The sequence below is a fragment of the Balaenoptera musculus genome, chromosome 14 (genome assembly GCF_009873245.2).
Source record: "Balaenoptera musculus isolate JJ_BM4_2016_0621 chromosome 14, mBalMus1.pri.v3, whole genome shotgun sequence".
Lineage (NCBI taxonomy): Eukaryota > Metazoa > Chordata > Mammalia > Artiodactyla > Balaenopteridae > Balaenoptera > Balaenoptera musculus.
In genome coordinates this window covers 69,023,553-69,047,856 of record NC_045798.1, presented here as the reverse complement: position 1 = coordinate 69,047,856, position 24,304 = coordinate 69,023,553, and the positions used below count along the sequence as shown (strand labels likewise).

At 37.7% G+C, this 24,304-nt stretch overlaps 1 protein-coding gene across 1 annotated transcript in view; it reads right to left on the bottom strand.

Moving 5' to 3' along the window:
• Positions 1-24,304, bottom strand: part of DCC (DCC netrin 1 receptor) — a 1,185,086-nt gene that overhangs the window by 467,841 nt on the left and 692,941 nt on the right. Inside the window, 1 exon segment of the mRNA XM_036823865.1 lies at positions 23,740-23,860. Within this exon segment, the coding sequence (XP_036679760.1) occupies positions 23,740-23,860 (121 nt within the window).

Below are 24,304 nucleotides of genomic sequence, written 5' to 3'. Positions count from 1 at the left end.
GCTATTTGAATTGGAAATTGATATGAAATAAGATTCAATTCCTTTGTGGTAATAACAAAAGTTAATGAAAAGGAATTGTTTCATTGATTAAAAAATTAATTGACACAACCTTACAGAATATACCTATGACATAAAAGTGATTTTAAAGTAAAAATGATTTATTAAACAATAGGAAAAAACAATTGATTAGCTGTCTTACGCATCAAGAGACTGCAAAGCACTTAGAAAGTTAGGCTAAGTTTACTGAAAGTGTAACCACTGGCTGTCACGGGGCTGCCATCCAAGGGACACAGGGAGCACAGTGCCGAGGGCCCCCGGGACTGTTAGGGGTCCAGGAATAGGTTTTCATTTTTGTTTTTGAATCAGCAGGAAAAAAATGAATGCAATCCAACCTGGATTATATTAGTCTTCATACCCATGTAATTATAAAATAAAATTCTTAATTTTTTTTTTAATGGAGGAAGGGACCTAAAAGACAAAAATGCCTCTGAGCCATGAAAGCCCTGTACAGATCGGGGTGTAAACAGGCCTTAGCTCACTGTAGACAGGGGAAGGTACCAAAAATGATATTTTTGATGTTCTCCTATCCTATCACATCTCACAGATTTTTCTCTCCCCTTTTCCAAGGAAAATAAGATAGAGAAGAAGAGCAGAGATGTGAAAAAAGAAATATTTAAAAATACATGAATACAAGCATGGCATTGCTTTATAAAACTAATGACTAAGTCACATTATTTTGAGGAATGTCTGGTCACATTTCTTATAAATAATACACAACTGGATAGAGTTCCTTATTAGAGCATATTCATATTATCAAGCATTCCAAACTTATCCAGTGTTGAATTAATGTTCATTGCTGGCTAATCTTTCTCAATATTCAAAATGAGAGCTTTATGATCATTAACAGTGTTCATAAGAAACCAATTTAAATATAGTGCAAAATAATAGGAAATCACTGCTGGAACTTATAATGGCATCATTGTTAAGAAATGCTGGGTAGCAATGATATCAGAAAACATGCCACTAGAAATTAGGGTGGCAGAGATATGGAATTTGTATAAAAAATTAAAGTGCTCACTTTATCCTGCTTGATTGACTGATTGTTTGTCGTTTCATCATCATTAAGTCCACAAGAGAGATTACTTTTTAAAGAAGGACGGTTTTAACAAACATGAATTTGTTTGACAGAGAAATGGATTACTTTGTACTATCTAAACTTAAGAACGAGCAACAGAACGGTGTGGTTTTAGAGGGAGCTGTGGTGATTCTTCCACCTTTCCATCTGAAAAGCTAGCTTGATATTTCTATTTTATTTAATAGGAATAAAAGCACAATCAAGGAGAACACAGCTTGGTGACACAGAATGTTCTAAGAGGTACTTTTTAATCGTTTCTCTACTCCTGACACCAGAATTTGATAATGTTGATTAGGTAGGGTTTAAACAATCCAGGAAACCCATTGTAACAACACCCTGTAGTATCTTTAAGGTTGAAATTTAAGAAGATGACTAGATGATTTGGGGAATTTATTTAACCTACAAATCATAATAAGAATGTGGCATTGTTTACTCCAGTTTCTTATACGTAGAAAACTAAGAACCAGGATTGGGTTCTAATATGACTCTTTTCTAAGGAATTTATGAGGACTCAATTATTTTGGGAAAAACAAACAAACCTCTGCCTAGGTTTAATTTGGAGTGGTTTTCTTGTACACATTTTTCTTCTTCTATGTCACCTAGTTGGTACTAAATTCTTGCTTCATATCTTTGTTAAAATCCTTGGCCTTCACTTATTAATTCCAGGAAAAGCTACTGAACACAAAATCTCAGGCCTCCTACCCTGAGATTAATAATAATACCTGAGAGTAATACCCTGTGGCTTCCTGATTTGTTTCCCCTCCTCCTGTTCTGAAGACTGGATTTCCTTTGAGTACCTGGATGATGGGGGAGGTTTTAAATGGGTTGGCAGGAATTCTCTTCCTGTTTAGATTAAGAACAACAAAGGGATCATAATTCCATAACTCTTCTTGTGAAATATTAAGACAGAATTCCTTGGCAGTGGTAATCCTAAACATTAATATAAAATCACTCTTTGCTCAATGGTGTACAACTTCTATAAGAATTAACCAAGGTGATCAGAACGTAGAGTCAAAACTGAGGAAATCTGCATCCAAATGTATTCGTGTCCTGTTGTTGCTGTAGCAAATTACCACAGACTTAGCGACATAAAACAACACGTATTTGTTATTTTATAGTTCTGGAGGTGAGAAAGCTGGCAAGGTTCTCACTGCGTTAAAATCAAGGTGTTGGCAGGGCTGTATTTCTTTCTGAAAGCTCTAAAAAGGAATCCAGTTTGCAGAGGCTGTTCGCCCACATTCCTTGTCTTGTGGGACTTCCTTTCATCTTCAAAGCCAGGCATTACAAGTCATATCCTTCTCACATTACATTGCTCTGCCCTCTTCCTTTGCCTCCCTCTTTCACTTTTCAGGACTCCTGTGATTACACTGGGCTCACCTGGATAATCCAGAATAATCTCTGTATGTTAAGATCAACTGATTATCAACCTTAATTTCATCTGTTACATTAATTCTCCTTTGCCAGGAAACATAATATCTCAACAGATCTAAGGATTAGGATGTGGACATCTTTGGGGGGACACTATAGAGTGAGTATTTATCCTGTGCATCTGTGACTTTTTCTTTTTTTAATAATTGAGGTTTTGGTTTTTTTTAAGATTTTTTTGATGTGGACCATTTTTTAAAGTCTTTATTGAATTTGTTACAATATTGCTTCTGTTCTACGTTTTGGTTTTTTGGCCACAAGACATGTGGGAACTTAGCTCCCCAACCAGGGATCGAACCCACACCCCCTGTACTGGAAGGTGAAGTCTTAACCACTGAACCATCAGGGAAGTCCTCATCTGTGACTTCTTGCCCACTCTTCCTTTCTCAAATCTTCTTGAATAAAAAGAACAAACTTGTGAACAATTGGTCAAGATCCTGTGCTGGATGTGTTTTGTTTTCACAGAGAAGCACTCTGTACACTCTCCATCCCATCTCTGAGTGGCTGACCTCTCAAACGTCTCTGGTATATCAGAAGGCTTCCTTGACCTTTGGCATTTTGTCTTGTTTGGGGTTTTTTGTTTTATCTTATCTTATCAGAGTATAGTTGATTTACAATGTTGTCTTAATTTCAGGTGTACAGCAAAGTGATTCAGTTATACATATATCCATTCTTTTTCAGATACTTTTCCCATATAGGTTATTACAGAATATTGAGTAGAGTTCCCTATGCTGTACAGTAGGTCCTTGTTGGTTATCTATTTTATATACAGTAGTGTGTGTATGTTAATCCCAAGCTCCTGATTTATCCTTCCCCACCATGTTTCCCCTTTGATAACCATAAGTTTGTTTTCGAAATCTGTTAGTCTGTTTCTGTTTTGTAAGTAAGTTCATTTATATCATTTTTCAAAAATTAGATTCCACATATGAGTGATATCATATGATATTTGTCTGTCTCTGTCTGACCTTTGGCTTTTTTTGAGTATACCCACTGTTGAGCACTGACAAGAATCTGAATGAGGAATGAGTGTGAATCTGAGGTTTTTATTCCTACCTGTCTCCGTGCAGATTTGTCTTAAGCCAGCTGTTCCCCTCCAATGCAAGTTACAACTTTTTTCAAAGTATCACTCTTTGTAAGGCCCTCTGTTCTTCCAATTCTAGTAACTGCGTTACCAAGTTCCCCCTTTGAGCCAAGGGACGAAGACAGCTCCACTGTTAATAGCCTCTCAGTACTGTGCTATCTTTTGTATTTTCTTGTACCTTATGCCAACACCTTTGTTAACAGTTTCTTTATTAAGCCTTCCTTGAATTAAGTATGCTTCACATTTCCTTCTGGGACCCTTGTATATTCAGACTCACATTTTAGAGCTTATAACTTAAGTAGATGAGGAGAATTTTAAGAGTTTTTAATTTAAAAAATAAAGTAAATATCGACATAGTATGTCTTAGAAACTGGCCAAATCATTTAAGGGTCTCTCTCTTCAGTAATCCTTCACCCATTTCCCCAAATTCTTGGCCACTTTTGTTATTGCCGCCATTTCTCCATTGTATCAATCAGGGTTTGATCAGAGCATGAGAGTCAGGGTGGGGGTTTGTGCAGGGAGCAGAATTTATTACAGGATTTAATATTACACAGTTGTCAGGGCTGGTTATATAGTGTTTGTAAGGCTGTTGTTTCTGAATCTGGTCATTGAGACTGAAGTCATCAGGCAGCAAGTTGGGAGGGGAAGATGGCTGTGGACTGGAGAAAGCAAGGACAAGATGAAATCTACAAAGCTTAGATGGAACCCATGAGGACAGACTGGACTCCATGTCAGTCTCTCACCATCTCCAGCACAGACCTAAACACACACCTAGCTCAGGAGGTGGAGAAGCTGAAGCAGAAGATATGGCAGGACCTAGAGTTGCTGCTGGCCAGGATGCTACCTTGTGCCAACAGGTGTGTCAGCAGATGAGCAGTACCTTGTGCCTGCAACAACCTCAAAACACAAAGAAGTATGGCTCCTCGCTCCTCTTTTATATCTATTTGCCAAATCTCATATAAAATTTCTCTTTTGGCCCACGCTAACGTAGAACCATGCAGGGAAGGCAACCTAGAGAAATGTTCCAGCGTGAATGAAGTGATGCAGTAAAAATCCATCACATCCATGTTCACTCTGATATTCAGATGCCTCAGCCATTGAAAAACACTGTAAACAACAATTTCTGCTGCCATCACTATAGCCATTCATTTTCTCCCCAAAGACTCCAATATCTGGAAACATGGTAGGGGAATTTGATTGTTGACAAGACTATTCCAAAATTTTGACCATGTATCTATGCATATGTGAACAAAAATTTCCACAGATTCTCTCTAAATAGCAGCATATTATCAAAAACTCCTGGTACCTTTATGTCTTGAAATTTATTTTGAATAGCAAAAAGGTAAAAAATAGTCATTCTAAAAACTGGGTAAGGAATCTTGCTAGTTATGGATATGACATTTTAGTTGGTCATATTTTCAAAATGCAAAGTGTTCCTTGGATGAATCTAAGAAATAGTCAACAAAAAGTGGTCTTAAAAATTCCTTAGGTCACTTGGGATTGACATATATACACTAATATGTATAAAATGGATAACTAATAAGAACCTGCTGTATAAAAAAATAAATTAAATAAAATTCAAAAAAAAAAAAAAGTCCTTAGGTCCTAGAATTCTTGACAGCATTATATGCTTTAGGAGAAACTGACCCAACACACAGTGCAAACTTTTAACACTGTCAGTTTGCCTTCACGTCACCAAGCATCCAAACCATAACTGTGCCACTCTTCAGGCATCAAGAGTTTCACATATTAGAAATCAAGTCTTTTCCAAGTCAATTTGGATATCTGACATTTCTTGAAGTAATAATATATAGAATTTTACATATATACCTCATCCACAGTCATCAATTTGCCATCTCTAGCACTTGAATTGTCACTCTCATTTGAGATAACTGGAAAACATAAAGGAACTGAGGTTTGAGGACAAAATATTGTGTTAAAACACAGCAGAGAAAAATGAATGTTGTGATGAGGAGGAGGAGGAGATGATGATAGCTGTTTGATTTTTTTTTTTAATCAATGATGCCTTGGGAAGGTTATTGGAAGAAAAAGTAAAGGTGAAAAAATATCTTAGACTTGGTCCCTAGTAGAATCTGTTATGAAGGAAAAAACTGGACCAGTGTTACAGGGGTAGGTGGATGCAGAACTCAGTGAGGTGTAGAATTTAGGGATCCACTAGAGCAGATGTAAATAGGATAAACTTGGGATAACAGAATAGAGATTCAGTGAGGCAGTACACGGAAGTCAGATATTGGTAGTTAACTTAGTCCCAGACCAGAAAACAAGGGAAAATAAAGTTAGGATATATGTTTTCTGAAGCAAAATATTTTATACACGTCACCTGGAATCTATGAGGGTAAGACATTTTTAAAGGTTTCCAGCAAACAGGGCTTATAAATAGAGTTAAAACAAAATATCCATTATTACTATGTCTTTGATACTGCCTTTATTTAGCATGATGCTTAGTGATTTGTTAGTGAACAAAAATAGTTATAAAGATCTTACGCATGTACTTTAATTCTTGTCTACTTGATCCAGTTTTTATTCTAAAATAATATATTCCTCAACTATGATTTTTTTTTAATAGCCATGGTAAGCAAAGCTCTATTGTATATGAAAGTGAAAATTAAGGGAAGTAATTTTAGAATATAACATGGTTACAGTGAAAGAGAGACAAGTCTGTTTGGGAAAAAGGTCTCTTTGGAGAGTTAAATTTTAATCACCAGGAGAAATGATTACTAATAAAGCTAGATCCCATCATAACTATACAACGATTATGTCTGTAATCAGTATATGAGGTTAGTTTACATTTTCAGAGTTTACATTTAGTGATTTCTATTTTAAAAGTAGAACGATGTTGAAGGCCCACAAGACTTGTACATTGCATAAACTGATAAGGACAGGGTAGTTTAAAGAATACAATTTGAAAGCCCCCATTGAAGCTTATGCTGAAATAAAATTCCCATTACTGCTGCATGGGGACCAACATGCTCTCCTTCGACAAGGACAGATTTTAGATTAAGCACTCTTAGATTGCAAATTACCATTCTTGATAGCTGGCCTCCCCTGTCTATGATGCCTTAGAGAAATGGGATAGACTGTGAAAAAGTATAGATTTCAAGAAGGCAAAACCCTTTCTCTTAACCATCCCCAACCTCCATATCCAAATTTCCATGTTTCAAGAGAAAGAATAGTAATGTGAAGATACTGCTGAATTTAAATGGGAATAAAGGACATTATAATTACAAATCTTAGCAGCCATGCCTAGAATGATTGGCTGACACTGTCATCACCACCCCATCACCAATTACAATTACATCAAATTTGGCCACTCGAGATAGGGAAGGAGGGGACCCGCAAAAGAGAGGCACCTCTCTTGGATTCATCTTCAAACTTGCAAGGAATTTTATTTTACAAATGAGCTGCAGTCAATTCAGGCTAAATAATTAATGTTTAAATAAGGTACATATGACTTTCTTGCACAGGGAAAAGAGAAAGTGGAGGTTTCGCAGACATAGGGTGTAAGTCTTTTTTGTTTAATACGGTTACTCAGAGATATTAGCACTACTACCCTATAGAGACTGCTTCCCCTAGGAGATAGCTGCAGCTTCTAAATCATTGTTCTGTTTTGTTTTGGACTCTGAGCTTTTTAAATATTGGGATGATAAAATGATCATAGATTAGAATCCTTATCATTTAAAAAAAAAATCCATTCATCATTTCAAAACATATAGGTATGGCATCCAAGCCACGTGAGTAGATGCTTATTTCCTAAAGCAAGCATACTCTGCAAAATCAATTTGTGAACTCATTACATAAATCCATATTAAACTCTTTAGTCGATATTTAACACTCTAACAAGGATAGTCGGGGTAAATTACATGGAATATTTTCAGGTGGCGAAGAACCAAAGTTAGTCCTTCCACTTCTAATCTATTTCTCAGTTCTAATCTGTGTCTGCCACAGAAAGGAGAGACAAAGAGGAGAGAGAAGAAAAAAAGAAGTGATCATTTATATCCTTCTGATAGTTAAGGGATAATCAAATCAATATATTCTGGTCCTGGCGGTGACAGTATGTTCTCAATGGTTATCTTATGTTAATGCATAGCCCTTTAATTCCTTCCAAGATGGCAGTACAATGAGTCCCTTCCTCAGAGCTGGGTAAAAAAAAAAGGTCCAGCAAGGAGGAATCCTCTCATCAGTAGGAGAATGACTCACTTATAGCCTATCAAGGAACTTAGGGTGCATAATACGCCTCCGTCATACTCTCCCTTAAGCTTTTCATGACCAGCAGCAATGCCAATAACTTACAGGATTCCCAGTCAGCATTAAAATCTCTTTTTCAGTTCAAATGCAAACTGCTAAGCATTTCCTCTTCCATAGTATTCTTTGGATTTATCTTTCTCTCCATGAGCTGAGTTGCCACTCAGTTCAGACCATAATTATTTTCCCTCTGGGGATACTACAAAACATTTTGCATTCATCTTTCCTCCTGCTCCAATCTCTCAAATACACACAGCAGAACATTCCTTTCCAGTCAGACTATTAATTTTGCCTATTTTGATTATAAATTTTTCAATTATATGCTTTGAGACCTTTTTAAACATTTACATCCTTTGCTTCATCTTTTACTAAATCACTGGTATTGTCACTTAAGCAGTAAAACAGAGAACTTGCTTTCAGGCCTTCTAGTGAGTAATTGAGAGCCTGCCCTTGTTAGGCCTTTTACCAGGTGCTTGAAATGCAAAGACAGGCTCCCTCAAGGAACTCACTAGCCAGGTTCTTTCTGTCTAAATGCACTAAATCACTCTTCTTAGTCTTCTGCCCTTCGTAAGTAATGGTTTTACCATCTATACAGTTAAATCAAGAATCTAGGAATCATCCCAGATCCCTAATGCATTCATACATACTCATAGTAATCTCCACATTTTGAAGACCTTCTAATATATCTACTCATGCTTTTTGTACTGTTGTTTTAGATGACCTTATTCTCTCTTGCCTAACCAATGGACGATATACCTTCCCGATTACTTTTTCTATTTCTAGTGTTGCCTCCTGCCACTGTTAACCCAGCTATCATCCACACTGCTTCCAGAGTTATCTTTTAAAAACATCAGTAGGAGCATGCCTATCTTTTACATCCTAGCCCCCCACATCCCACACATAGCCTAGACAAAATGTCCAATTTTCTTTGCCCTATTCTGAAAGATAGACTGTGATTCAGCCCCTGCATATCTCTCCCATCTTACTGAACCACACATACTTCTCTGAATATATACTTCTGCTTCTGTGTTATTTCTCTAGGCTTTGGGTGTAACATGTCTTCTACCAGCCATTTCTCTGCCCTTCTGGACAGGTTGGCAAAAATCATATTCCTTCTTCAATGTCCATCTTAGCTTAGATGTCACATCCTCAGAGATGAGTTCCTCTGTTCCATAGAAGAGTTGCTTAAGCTCTTCATTGTGCTAGCCCTGCCTCTTGTATGAATATACTCCTGGAACTCATGGTAATGATTTGTTCTACTTCAAAGTTCCCTATTAGACTAGAAGCTTGAGCAACCACTTAGCATCTGCATTCAGAAAATAGGAATAACTTATTCTAGGATAACGTTTTATATGCAAGAAACTACTTGGTATGAGGTTTTATCGTTGTTGTTATTGTTCCTGATATAAAAAACAAAAGGTATTTATCACTTCATTCAGTTGAATTTCCCCAAGGGTCACAATATCCTTTCTAGGCAAGCGTGTTAAAGACCTAAAATATCTGATCAGAATTGGGCTCAAAGGCTCATATTAAATAATGAGAAGAAAGGCTCACATACGAAAAGAAAGCAGGTAGTCTGTATGCCAGAAATTGGATATGAAATTCATGAGATCCAAAGACTTATGTCTGGGCCACCAATTTTGTTATCTCATGTCTCTTTCTATTTATGAGATCAAGAAGACAAGGCAAGAGAAGGATATAAAATATGCTACATAGTATTTTTATTTCTTTCTTCTCCCAAATAAGTGCCATATTATTAGAAGAAAATCATTTAGAGAAAGAATCATTCTTCTCTATTCAAGATAGTCTATTCTGCTTTTGTACATTTTTATGTACATACACTCAGTCCACATCTTTCAGAACTAAAGAATATTTTGTCTGGTTATCAGGTAGATCTTTATTTAAATGAGAACTGGCACTGAAAAATAACAGAAAATATGGAAAACTCACTTCTCTATTTGATTTTTCTTGCTTTATAATGATGCATGTTTTATTTTGAGGACGGGTTATTTTTCATTTCAACTGAATTTTCTTATGTTCCACAATATATCAAACTCAGATATCAACTAAATAGGTATATATATTTTGTCAATATTGTCAGGGAAAGTTAAGGTCATCTATAGATCCTTGGTGGATATTTGTCAACACAAAATAACAAAGACAGCTATGCACAGCATGCACTAGTCATTTAGGCTTATTAACTAACTATTGTTTTTTTAATGGAACGACACTATTGGTTAAAGACCCATGAGTAGACTATCTGAAAAAAAAAAATGTTTTAAACCTATTTTTTAACCTGGAGCTTCTTACTTAAAGCTGAGAACAAAATAAAACAATAAGTGTAAGAACTTTTCAAAACAATAGAAGCCTTGTCATTTTGTGTGACAAGTGGTACTAAAAATAGCATTAGAGCAACAACAAACAAAAATACACCAAGCACTAGCTGTATTAGAATTTAAGGAGTATAAATATAAATAATTGAACTTTCTTTGAATGGCATCGACTATCTCTAATTTGTATTTGTTATGTGAGTCTTCATACATTTTCGGGGTGCTTAATAAATGTTGAACAATTAAAACACCATGACAAGTCACTCTGTCATTTTTTTTTTTTTTTTTTGTCTTCCTCTGTCTGATTTATTTCACTAAGGATAATACCCTCCAGGTCCATTTGAGACTTCTTTTGTACATCCAGGATATGGTCTAACTGGGTAAGTGTTGTGTGCACTTGAGAAGGATGAGTATTCATTCTGCTCTTGTTCAGTGGAGTGTTCTAGAAATGTCAATTAGGTCAATCTGGTTGATGGAGTTGTTTAAATTTTCTATATCCTTACTGATTTTATGTCAACTTGTTTGATTAGTTATTGACAAAGGAGTGTTGAACTCTCCAATTATAATTGTAGATTATTTCTTCTTGCAGTTCTGTCAGTTTTGTTCCATGTATTTTGAAGATCTATTATTAGTTGCATTCACATTGAGGATTATATTCTCTTGATTAATTAACCTTTATCATTATGAAATAAACTTTTTATCTCTGGTAATATTCCTTGCCATGAAATCTATTTTGCCTGACATTAGTATAGAAACTCCAGGTTAAATTTCTTTCTTATCTATTTATTTGTAGTGTTACCATGATGCATCTTGTTTCATCTTTTTATTTCTAACATATTTGTGTTTTCATATGTGAAATGGACTTCTTGTAGGCAGCATATAGTTGGGTCTTTCTATCCAACCAGACAATCTCTATCTTTTAACTAGAGTGTTTAGACTATTTACATTTAATGGGATTGTTGATCCTTATGGATTCTTTCTCCATGCATTGTTCCCCCACCCCAACAAGTCACTCTGTCTTAACTGTATTTGATAAGTAAGATTAGTTGCATCAAGTGTATTTTTGGTTAAAGTATGGATTCCTGAATAGCAGTGATTATGTGATGTTTACCTTTAAGACCCTTAAGACAATATTATAACTGACCCATACTTAGTAATGACCTCTAGTACAGTGGGAATCTGGACAGAAATCATTTGGGTGGCAGAATGTTAGAAATTTTAATTAATTCCAAGCTTTTCTCCTCTATCAATAATTCCCAAACCAGTCTGACTAGATTCAAATAAATCTGAAATATCACCCATTCACCTGACCAAGATCCATGTGGTGGACAGAATATGGGTGGACAGTCACATCATGGCAGAGTGGATGAGAAAGTTAAGTGCAAAAGTCAGAGGGCTGACTGGCTGTGTGGACTTGAGAAGTTAATTACCTTCCCTGAGCCACAGTTTCCTCACCCACAAAGTAAGGGGAAAACAATTCTATCTCCTCCATAGGACTCTTGAGAGGAATCAATTAATATGTGATTGTAAAGCCCAAACTCAGCATGCTACCCACTAACAAAGATTCAACAGTGTTTTCAAATCCAGCTCTACCACTTTGTAGCTATTTTATATTGCATGGTCCTCTTTGGGGCACAACCTTCTAACATTCGAAATGAGAATAGCAATATATTCTAGACTGGATTACTGTAGAAGTGAAAGGAATGATGCAGATAAAATGTTTAGCACACAGTACCCAACACAAGAAGTTTCTAGAATATGTTATTCTCTCTGTGTTTTCCTTTGGGTCTGTATTTATATAAATCTTACTCTAAATAGGACTGATGATAGCTCTGTTGGCATGTTATTTTCCGTAAGTTAAAATAGTGTTTATTTTCTTATGTTTCTAAGTTTCTCACGAGATTGAAAATACTAAAATACAAAAGTCTTATCTCCTAAGGCCTCCTAAATGTCCCAAGGGCCAGAGAATACTCCCAGTAGCTTCTTTGGGGCCTGAAGTTAAAGGCAAAATCACACTCACATTTCTAAAACGCTTGCAATGCTTTAGTGTATATTGCTTGTTGTTTGATACTGTTTGCATCCATGTATTTTGATTTCTAAAATAAAAATAATAGTTTTGTTACAAATATAGAAATAGATTTAGATTTGTTTGTTTTAAAAGTTGGGACCCATATTGCGTGCAAAAATTATATTCTACTTCTTATATCTGTTTCCACTATTTATATACATACTATATATATTTATTCCACTATATACTTATATTTCACTATTTATATTTTATATCCCATTTATCACTGCATCATATCACATCTTGGGGGAAGGGCGGAGGTGACTGCACTCTTAAAGTTCTAAAGAATGGTAATTCCTATCACATTCTAAGTTAATTCCCCTATCTGGTCCCTTACAAAAATCAGATCAAACCTAGAAGATGACAGGGGACAACCACAAACTTAACTAAGTGGTGGTTCCCATTGCATCTGCTATACCAGATGCTATATCTTTGCATGAAATGCAAATGACCGCCAGTCACATTTAGCCATAGTGATGTGTTCTTCTCTATCCCTATAAGAAAGGAAAACCAAAACATTTTCTCATTCACTAGGAATGAAAAATCATCATTCATTTCAGTCCCAGAGCTATGCTAACTCTCCCATGTCTGTCTTAATATAGTGCAAAGGGACCTGGACCATTCAGATATTTTGCAGCATAATCCACTTGTCCATTATCTTAATGACAGCATGTTCACTGGACAAGTTGGGCAAGAAATGGCAAATATACGGAAGGGTTTGGTAAAAAACATACATTCCAGTGGTGAGAGACAAACCCTATGGAGACAAAGTGGCCTATAACGTCAGTAAAGATTTTAGAGGCACTGTGATTTGCAGCATGGCAAGATATGTCTTATAGGTAAGGACACATTATTATATCTGATACCTCCAAACACTAAGAAAGAATCACAATGCCTCTTAGGCATTTGGGTTGTGCAGGCAGCACATTCTGTTCTGACCTATTTACTCAGTAATGTGAAAGGGTGTTGTCTTTGAGTAGGGTTTCCAGAGTAAAAACCGACATTATAGCAGGTCCAGGCCATGATGCAAGTGGCTCTGCCACTTAGGCTATACAACCTAGTAGACTCCGTAGTATTAGAGGCATTGGTGGTAGAAAAATAGTTCTATGGAGAGATGACAGCAGACCCTGATAGAGGAATCACAACATAAACCCTTAGGGTTCTGTTGTAAAATCAGGCCATCTGCAGTAGAGAATTACACACCATTTATAAAATAGGTTCTGACAAAATATTGGGCCCTATTGGAGTAAGAATGCCCAACTATTGGATAATCAACTGGCAAGAATTGTTCATCTTGAGCTGGGTTCCCTGAGATGCACTGAGTCAAAAGTTCAAGCAGCACCATCATCAGATGAAAGTGTTATATTTGGTATCAGGCACAAGCACGACCACAGGGCATAATGGCAGGTGTCCCTGACCACCATATTTTCAATCACTGCCGTCCAAGGAACTTCCCCCTTGACTCACACTTATGACCAAGTGACTGAGGAGGAAAAAGACCAAGCTTTGTCAGCTTGGTATGTGGGTATGTGGTTGCACTCAGAATAGATGGCTGTCCCTCTTAGGGAGAGTCCTGAAAGAGAGCAGTCCGAGAGCTTTTCTCAATAGGCAGAATGTTTGGTATACCAGGTCATCTACCTTATATGAAGAGAGAAATGGCCCAGAGTAAGAATATATATATAGATTATGAGCAAAGTCAAATGGCTTGGCTGATTGACCAGGGGTCTGGAGGGATAGTGATTGAAAGATCAGGGACATGGAGATTTGGAAAAGATTTGGACGGGCCTCTGGGAGTGAATATCAAGTATTATAAAGATATTTGAATCACATCTAAACCCCAAGCTTTGTGCAATGTAGTCAATGAAGTATTGTAGTCAATGGAGTTTATCCCAGGCATGATTACTGCTAATTGAAAACATCTAAACACCAGATTGTATCCTCCATGAAAGAGACAGAATCAATTAGATGGAACAATCTGGCCAGCTGATATCAGCCAGGCTCCAGTGGTGACATAAAAGGTGCATAAATGAAGAGGCTATTGTGGCAGGGATTGGACCTGTGCACTGCCCAACAACATGGGCTCAAACCCAACAAAGCTGCTGCTCCTCACCAGCAGCTACTGGAGCTGCCATACATCCAATCTACTAGTAAAGAGACAGATGCAGAGCACCCAATAAAACAATGTTCCTTGAGGAGACCGACTAACTTTTTGGTAGCAAGTTGTTTATACTGAACTCCTTCTACTCTGGAAAGGGCAGAAATTCATCTTGATTGGACTATACACATATTCCACCTTTCTTATTCTCAAGGCTTCAGCCTGCAGTACTGAGAGCTCCCAAAGTTTCTGAGCCACAGACATGGGATCATGCATAATATTACAGAAGATCAAATAACACACTTAACAGCAAAAGGGGTATGGACATGAATACACAACCATGGGATTCCCTCATCCTATCACATACCAACCTCTGAGAAGCTGCTAACTTGATACAGCCTAAGTACAGTCTTTTGGAGGAGCAATGGGTTAAGACTGAAGACGATATCCTAGAAAAATGAAGAGCCTTCCTCTAGAGTAAGGTACATACTCAAAATGAATGATCAGTATATGGTGCCATGTCCCCAAAGGTAGAGTAAATGGATAAATGAGTTCGAAGTAGGTGTGATCCTGCTTACCATCTCTCCCAGTGACCCATTTGGGAATCTGTGTTTCTCATCCCTGAAACTCTAGGACTTAGAAGTCCTAGTTCCCAGAGGAGGAATACTTTTATCATTAAACTTTGAGCTATCACTGCTTCCTGGTCATTTCAGGCTTCTTGTGCCAAAATACCAGCAGGCAAGGAGAGAATAATTATCCAGATCATCAGGGGGAAGCAGGAAACAGGGATGACAGTGGTTAGCACCCAGGTGATCTACTGGAGTGTCTCTTGGTACTCTCTTCCCCAATTTTTATGGTAAATAGACTACTACAAGTTCTCTGACTTGCGAAGGAATAGGAGTTTGAGTCATTCCATCTGCTAAGCCATATAGATGAGCAGAGATGTTGGCTGAGGGTGAGAGGAAGAAAGTGATGAGCACGAATTGCAGCCCTGAGACCAGCTGTAGTTGTACTGGTGAGGGTTGTAGTTCATCCCATTAACCTTCCTTTTCCCCCAGGGAATAAGACCAACCTGTATCCTGGAATAGTTATTTCTAGAATGTGTTACATGGAGCAAATAGGTTTGAGTGGCACAGGGGGAGACTGTAGTGAACAGGGTGGTGTATCGGCTGGATCTCCCTTTCATGGACTGTGGCACTTATTTCTCCAGTTGGAGAAAGTGATGGTGGCTGATGGCTCCCTACAGAATCCATCTCCAATAACTGCCTTCAGCTAAAGAGAACCACCTCACTCAAGGTCATACCCATCTCTGGGGGTAGAGTACCCTGAGTAGCTAACCCAGCTTCAAAGCTTCCTGTGGAATCATCTGAGGCCTATGTTGTTGACTACATTGTAATTCATTCCTTCAAACTGTGTATATGAGCACTATTTCATTGTGGTCCTATCAATGTTGATTATTATCACTTTGATAATCAGTTAAAAATTACATCTATATAATTTTAGCTATTAAATTATATATACCTCCTACTAATGAGTACATTGATATTTTAAAATTCTCTTATACTAATATATCAGAAGGAATATCTGTATGTGTGTGTAGTGTGTGTGTCCAGGCACATCTATTATCAAACGATAATTTATAAATAAAAGGCAGAAATACAAGAACAAGATCCTTTGGGTTCAGTGTAAAAATCAGGATTCTTCTTTTCTACTTCCTCACAATGGGGTTTTTAAAAAGCTATGGAATAACAATCTTTGGTGTGTTTACCACCAAAGTCTGATGTGATCAATATTTATGAATCTATCAAGTCTTTCATAGTGTTTGGATTTATAGTTATCACTGGTCTCAGGATACTTCATATTACTGTAGAATTCATTTCCAATTTCAAAGTCTGCCATACAGCCATATTCTCTTGATTAGCACTGAGCTAGCTTCCTACTTGAAGCACATGCTGAATGAAGGACAAGGTGAGTGACAAGTCTTTATTTGCTGAGAAACCTCTGCCAACATAAAACTGGAATGAGCAAGTCATTAAAGGGATACTATAAACCCTACTACAAACCTCTCCACTGCAGGCATTCTGAAATAAACCTTTTCCCTCCACCTTGTCTACTGGGCTAAAACCTAAATTTCAAATTGCCACTGTCCCTGAAATATTTGTTTATTAATTCTTTTCTTGGAGGATGGAAAAATATGCTAGAAGATAGCTATCATTGTATCCATCCCAAGAAATGCCTACTGTTTTTCTTGAGACTAAATAAACCAATGGAAGACTTTATAATAGCTAACATTTGTGGGAAGACTTTATAATAGCTAACATTTGTGTAGCAATTTACAGCCTACAAATCTCTCTGACATACATTTATTGCACTAAATCTTTGAGACAATTATCTATTGTATTTTAAAGCTGAGGAAATGGAGACCTGGAAAGGTTAGGCAATATTGTCTAAGATTCTGTTCATTATATTCTATATTCCAATATAGTTTAAATCTCTATAGATAAACTAGAGAAGGACGTGGAGATGAAATGTGTCCACATCTCATAGACTAGGTGAATATCACATGGTAAAAGATCAAATGCGAAACTTCGGCTATCGTTGAACCCCTCAGGGAAAGTGCTAGTTTGAGCGTCAACATTTCTCTAAGGGGAAGGAGACTTTGAGGTAGAAAATGAAAGAGCAGACATTACCTTCCTCTTATTTTAATCTTTACCTTAGCTAGCGAAATAATTTTTCAGTACACTGAACAAATTCACAGCCACATACATATACGGACGTTAATAACCTCCTTGAAAAAAATCAGTTCTGTATCTTAATAGCTACAGTTAATTACTAAGGCTTATAAGGGAAAATGTTTGTGGAAAGCTTATGAGCTATAATCACTATAATCATCACTGGAAATAAGTTTCAAAAATATTAAGTTGCACTTTCATTCATGTAGACTCGATGGAACTCTAAAGAGAATGTTTGTAGTTTTAATGAGCATCTCAGTTTGTGTGAGGGAAACTGTCTAATGACTCATTTTCTAGTTTGGGTCCACCAATATATTAGTCCAATACATGGAATTGGCTCTTCTAAATTATTTACAGAACTCCAGAAATAATTTGATCCCACACAAAATAATACTGAGCATTTAAATCATAGTAACTCTTCTCATAATAAGAGACCAAAATTCAACTTAATTGACCACAAATGACTAATATCAGATTAAAAAGTACATCACTTGAGAGTTAGTAACAATCTCTCTTACACAGTTGCTTATGTGCTATTACACTGAAAAATTAAATTCTAACAGATCTTGAAGTGTTACAACTAATTGTACAAGTTTTCATTGTTTCACACAATCTCACTGAAGTTACTATATAAGAGTCCACACTTAGTAAGAAACACTTTAACTAGTTGCAGTTAATATACAACTGTATGAGTATGCACCCACATATTCCTCTTGCCCATTTGGATTTCAAGGTATTCTTCTCGTATTGATAGGGAACAAGTCACAAAAACATATCCAAAGTGAAACCGAGCAGGACCCTGTGGGGTTCCTGGGCACGGAAGCCTTTCCATGTCCCCCGTTTCTTGTTTGTAGGGAACAGACTCCAGCCTGCATGACCTTCCCTGAGATCCAAAGGGCAGATTCGAACAGTTGCTAATCAGGGAAGGGAGGGGATGCAGAGACAAGGGAGGAACAGTCAAGAGACAATAGTGCAGCCTTGGGGCAGGGTCCTGGTGCTGCCTCAAGGGATACACATAACAATGTCTTTAAGCCCTTTATAGAACTAAAACCCAGCAAATGGAAGATGTCAGCATTCTTCATATGAGAGAAGACCACCCGAGGAGGCCAGATTAAAGGAACCAGAGAAGCTCATCTAAAGATTACCTGACACCAGATTAAAGGAGGGCAGGCCCTGCACACACCCTAATCTTATCAGCAACTCACCAAATCCTCCCGGGTGGGGACACATAGTTTTTGAGGGCAGGAGCCTGCTGTGTCCCCCTTTGCCTGGCAAAACAATAAAGCTATTCTTTCCTACTTCACCCAAAACTCTGTCTCTGAGATTTGATTCAGCACTGGTACACAGAGGCCAAGTTTTTGGCATCAAAAGAACTTTTGATTTTATGCCTCGATGTTTATGATCGGACCTAATACTTCTGCTAATATATGCTCTACCACCTTAATACAATGTTTAAAATTCTACAGCATTTGTAATCAGTAACCTTTCCCAGGGGAGAACAAGGAATTGATAGTAGCTCACTATTTTGCTAAATGCTTAACCAATATATTCCCCTCCTACAGTGGGAAACTCTATTTTGCTATCAATATTGGAGGAAAAACACAAAAGCAGCATTAAAAAAATATTCACTGTTAACATGAGACACATATCTCATACATATTTCTTCAATAGAAGGCATGATTTGGTACCTTGCCCAAGCAGATCTACATTTAGGAAATATTTAGAATAGCATTTATTCACTTGTGAACACATAACAATTTTGTGCATAGTAGAATATGAAGAATACATTATTTCTTCCCATGGCAACTTTATTCTATCTTCACCCATTTCTGCCATTAAATTTAAAATATTCAAGACTACATATGCCCTGATTACAGTCGCATTCCCAGTTCCCTGGCCCTCTTCTTCTCTGCCCAGCAGTTAGGTATTTCCAATTACCTTCACTGAAGACCATGGCCTGGAAACATAATGCTACCTAGCAACTAGAACCAGAATCACTAACTCAGAGATAACTGATATCTTATATCTATCTTATCTTTGTTCCTGCCTTGCTCTCTATGCTCCCACGCTGCCCCACCAGCACTGGAAAATATGCTCACTTTTCCTTCTAGCTACCCGATAGTCTTAATTTAATTACTACTTACCCACACTCCAGTTCACTGGAGACTCAAGGATAACTAACTCATCAGCATCTGCTATGTCAACCAGATCCTAAGGTACTGGTTACCTGTTTGCAAATCTGTCCACTGAAACATCTTATTCTTATGATGCCTAACACATTGATTCTTGGCACATTTTGGCTGGGCTGTTCACTGAATAGTAGAGTTGGAGGGCTACAGTCAATCTTCTTTTGGAAAGAGGACTTCTTAACCAATGTCCCTCGCCAAATAATAAATAAAACTAAAACAAATAACAACAAGAAAACATTTCCTTAGCTCTTAGAAGAGATGAATAGGCAGTACAAGTGATATATATCAGATAAAATATCTTAACTCGCATTCACCACCACTTACATAATATGGCTAAGTATTTTTGATGCATATGCAAAGTCTTCTTAAGTGTGCAGACCATTGTCTGTGGGTGCACGAGTGTGGGTGTACATTCATGTTTGCGTTAGGTATACAGAGAGATGGTTGGCAGTCTGGAACTGTGTGTGTGGTGTTGGAGTATCAGATAGAAACCATTACTGATAGCACTTCCTCTAGTATAATGATTTTTTTAAGTGCCATTGATCTTCTTGATCTTTATCTAGAGGAAATCATGTATATATTTCACATGTTACAGTGCACACATTTCAGTATTTTCCCAAAATTTATTTTCTGGAAAGAAAAACAAGTCATTAACTCAATTTAATTTCGTAGATGATGTTTCTTTCCTAAGTCACTAATTGCTAAAGAGGGAATAACTAACTATATAGAAAAGACTAGGTTGAAACTTCATTAGGCTTATGTAAATATCCACCAACAATGGGCACTGGCTCTAACAGGCCATTGTGTGCACTTCAGTTAGAAGCAGATTGTTATGGTTGTCAAGAGAAACTCTTAGCCGCAAGCATGTGGACAGACCAAAGCTGAACAGCTGGTCAGTGCAGACTCACGATGTGCCTCAAAATATATGGTGACCGTTTATTGTTGGGACCTAAACAGAGAGGGCTTTGTTCTTCCCGCCAAGGTCAGCCTCATTGCTGAGTTTATATTTATAGCTGGCCTCTCCACCATCTGTGCACACGGCCTACACTGCACCTCTGTGGAGTTGGAGAGGCATTATTTGAAGACCTGATTAAATAGCCGGGAAAAAGCAATCCATCATTTACAAGGAGGGGACGTAAGACAGTCACAATGGTGTTCTGTCACGCCTTCAGATTTTGGTCTTCATTCTAATCCAATGCCAGATACAATAAACACTGACCAAGAATGTAGAATCCACTGACAACATTTTACCATCTAGATGGGAGAAGAATGAATTATCAAGATTCTCCAAGGTTTGCCCTAGCCAGGAGGTAAATGACATTTATGCCGAGGGGCGCCTTGCTCTTTTGTGGTCACAGAGACCCAAATGAATCAGGGCCTGAGTGGAAGGCAAGACACTGTTAATAAAGAGCTACCTGTTGAATTCAGAGCTGCCTGGTGTAAGTGAAGTTGAATGCCTATAATTGGTTTATTGAACGAGCTGAACTATTGGAATATCAAGAGGAAACAGTTTTATTTTCTCCTGTCATCCACTTTCAAACACACTCTATCGGATTTATTTCCTACCCCAGATAACAACTTGGGTCAATCCTCAGGTCCTAAGGGCACCTTAATATGTTAAAAGCCTTATTTTCAGATATTAAAAACAATAATGACAACAACAAGAGCAACACACACACACACACACACAAACCAGTGAGATCTGAATCAAGACATTAACTTAATGTTCAATTTAAAGTTTCTCCCCTCCTCCCAGAGTAGGCCTGAGACCAAAAATGGGGAAGAGGCAATGGGACTGTCTGTCACCTGTTTTTTTTATTCTCTTGGGTCTGTTGTTTTCCGCCTCTGCTTAGGGTTTCTCCAGGGTAGAAAGAGAGGATGGATTTGGAGTAAAGAGACAAAGGCTGTTTTTCTTAACCTGTGTTCTTAAGAGTCCACAGTCATGGAAGGCATCCATTTGCCTCTTTTTGGGGAGCAGCTCTGTGCTATTCAGAGGCCCCTCCAACCTCGGAAGCCCCACCCTGGACCCCTTCCTGCAGCAGGCACGGCAGGATCTGGCTAGTCTTCTGCACCAGCTCCCAGCTCAGCTCCGTCCCAGCCAGTGTCCCTCTAGTGTCTTTTGGTTGCTGTAGCCTTAGCAGCCAGGACCTCGTGGGCAAGGTCTTTCAAGATGTCTTCTGCCCTGCTTTCTTCAAGCGCAGCTCACACCCTCATTCTTCCCAAAGGTGGAAATAGAGCTTCTCCCCACAGTTGCCTTCCCCTTTCTCCTCCTGCAGTTGTGGGCAGCTCCAGACAGCTTTTAGTCAGGATAAGTTGCCCATTTTCCATTTTTGCAAGAAACTCCCAGTAAAACACACACACACACACACACACACACACACACACACACCCCCCACAAACACGCTCTGTTCAAGGGGTTTTCTTGATATCTCCACAACTTGACTTGTGGGGGAAAGAAAACACCATGACGATGTCTGTCTAATCCTATGAATTTCAACACTTCAAAGAATCCTCCATCCCTAATGGCAGTTAAAGGGGATGATCGCTGGGCCTGTTTGGTCACTGCCAACAAGTCCGAGGAGAATGCACCTCGTACTTCTCTTTAGAAATATGGGACTACTTATCTTGCATTTTCCTCAGCTTTATGGACTTACATGAAAATCAACGTTAACCAGAATTCTCTTATTTTGTGACTTGTGTAGCAGCCAGTATTAGTGTAAATGTTGCCATATTGTCATTGCTAATGAGATAGCACAGAGTTTTTAAACCATGGCTCACATTAGAGACCTTGGTTTTAGAGGTTCCTTTTCTCCTCCTTATTCATTACTGTTTCAGCCGAAGAGAATGTATTTAGTCACACAAATGAAGTTACACACACATGTAAGGCACATTAAAAGGAGGGAAAGTAAACAGTCCATCAGAGAAACTGGTGATCTTGAACAAGAGTTAACTGTACCTTTAAATTCCTAAATAGTTCCTTTCATTCCTTTACTCATCTGGGACTGCAGTTCTATGGTTGCTTTTTTGTTTCAATCAAGAAAAACAGAGAAAGTCATCATTGTGAGCATTATTATGAGAGTCTGAGCATCTTCGGATAATTGGTTAGAGATGCACAGAATATAAGGCCTCAACAGGCACACTGTAAATGATAGAAGCCAAAGAAATACTATGTCTCATATATTTCTATAGCTATATAGAAATTTCTGTTTTCTATTAAAATTATTGCAGGGAAAGATTAAGACAAGGTTGAGTCAAGAGGAAGGAAACTGGCCTAAAAAAGTTGAAATTAACATAATCAATAGGTGGTATGAAAACTTTTCATGAGGAGGTATTAATATTTTAAAGTATTTTGATCTATATAAACAATTGTTCAGTCTCTGCTTTAAAAAAAAAAAAAAGAATAAAAAGAGAGAAGGGGGGCTTCCCTGGTGGCACAGTGGTTGAGAATCTGCCTGCTAATGCAGGGGACACAGGTTCGAGCCCTGGTCTGGGAAGATCCCACATGCCGCAGAGCAACTAGGCCCGTGAGCCACAACTACTGAGCCTGCGCGTCTGGAACCTGTGCTCCGCAACAAGAGAGGCCACGATAGTGAGAGGCCAGCGCACCGCGATGAAGAGTGGCCCCCACTTGCCACAACTAGAGAAAGCCCTCGCACAGAAACGAAGACCCAACACAGCCATAAATAAATAAATAAATAAATAAAATTTAAAAAAAAAAAAGAGAGAGAAGGGATGTTTTTGACCTTCTTTGGTGTAACCATATTTCAGAGTAGCTGACCAGTTGGTTTTTTTGTGTGTTTGTTTTTGTCTGTTTGCTTGCTTTCTGGAAATCATATTGTTATGGGGATATTACATGACATATCTATTATAGATTTATGCTAGTTCTGAATACACCATCATATTAAACCTCTAAAAGATTACAGAACAAAATAAAATAAAAACTTAATGAATTATAGAAAAAAGAACAACTTATCAAAATCTGTTTTAAAAAAAGAGAAGAATATTTTTACTTTCAAGTGATTACTTCTGCTATTTTTCTACCAACTTCCATTGATTTAAGACTATAAATAAGCATGTACGTATACATGTATATGCTTATCTATTTTATATATATATGTTCCATATATAGAGTTTATATTTATATGAAACACCAAGAAGAAAGGTAGGCCACAACAGAGGGGAGACAGCAGTAATTTAGTGGTTGTCATCTTGACTGTAACTCACTGGATGGAGATATATATCGATAGTCATAGATATAATTTGCTAGCACAAATATACCATCAAAACACACATGTATACCTGATTAACTAACTCAGTAATTTCAAATTGACTTTGAGAATAGGGAAAACAGTACAGATTTCACAGATGAACCACGCAGAACTGCAACTACAGGAACGAGAGCAAAGTTCACTTCATCTTACCAGGCTTAGGGACAATGAGCTGTGCACTGGTCTGGGCGTTTCCAGCCTCATTTTCACCCACACACTGATAAAAGCCTTCATCCGACTTCACCACCCCAAGGATTCGTAGGTTGCTTCCTCCCTAGGGAGAAGAGAAAGCAGGTAAAGCATTTGAAAAAGCAAAACACTCCAAGTGACAAAACGATCACAAAACAAATTTTAATCAAACTTCCCAAAAGAAACCAGAAGGGAGGCCAAGAGGGTCCTCAGCCTTACAGATATGTCCTATATCACCTGGGAAATGTCACAGATTCCTAAGACTCTGCTGAATCCACGTGCGGCAATTTAACCTAGTTCTGCCATGAAAAGTATACTCCCAAGAATGCACATCAGCCTCCAATAAATGAGCAGTAAACAGAAAACTCTTTTATTAGGTATGGACGAAAGAGAGGTTAGTATCAGAAGAAATCTCATTCTTTTCCTTGTACTGAAGGAAATAGTTTCAGTGGCTGCTGGAGGGGAAAAAAAAAAAAAAGCAAAAGGAAACAAAAATTACTTATCTTTGCAGCTTCTAAAGGACAAGAAA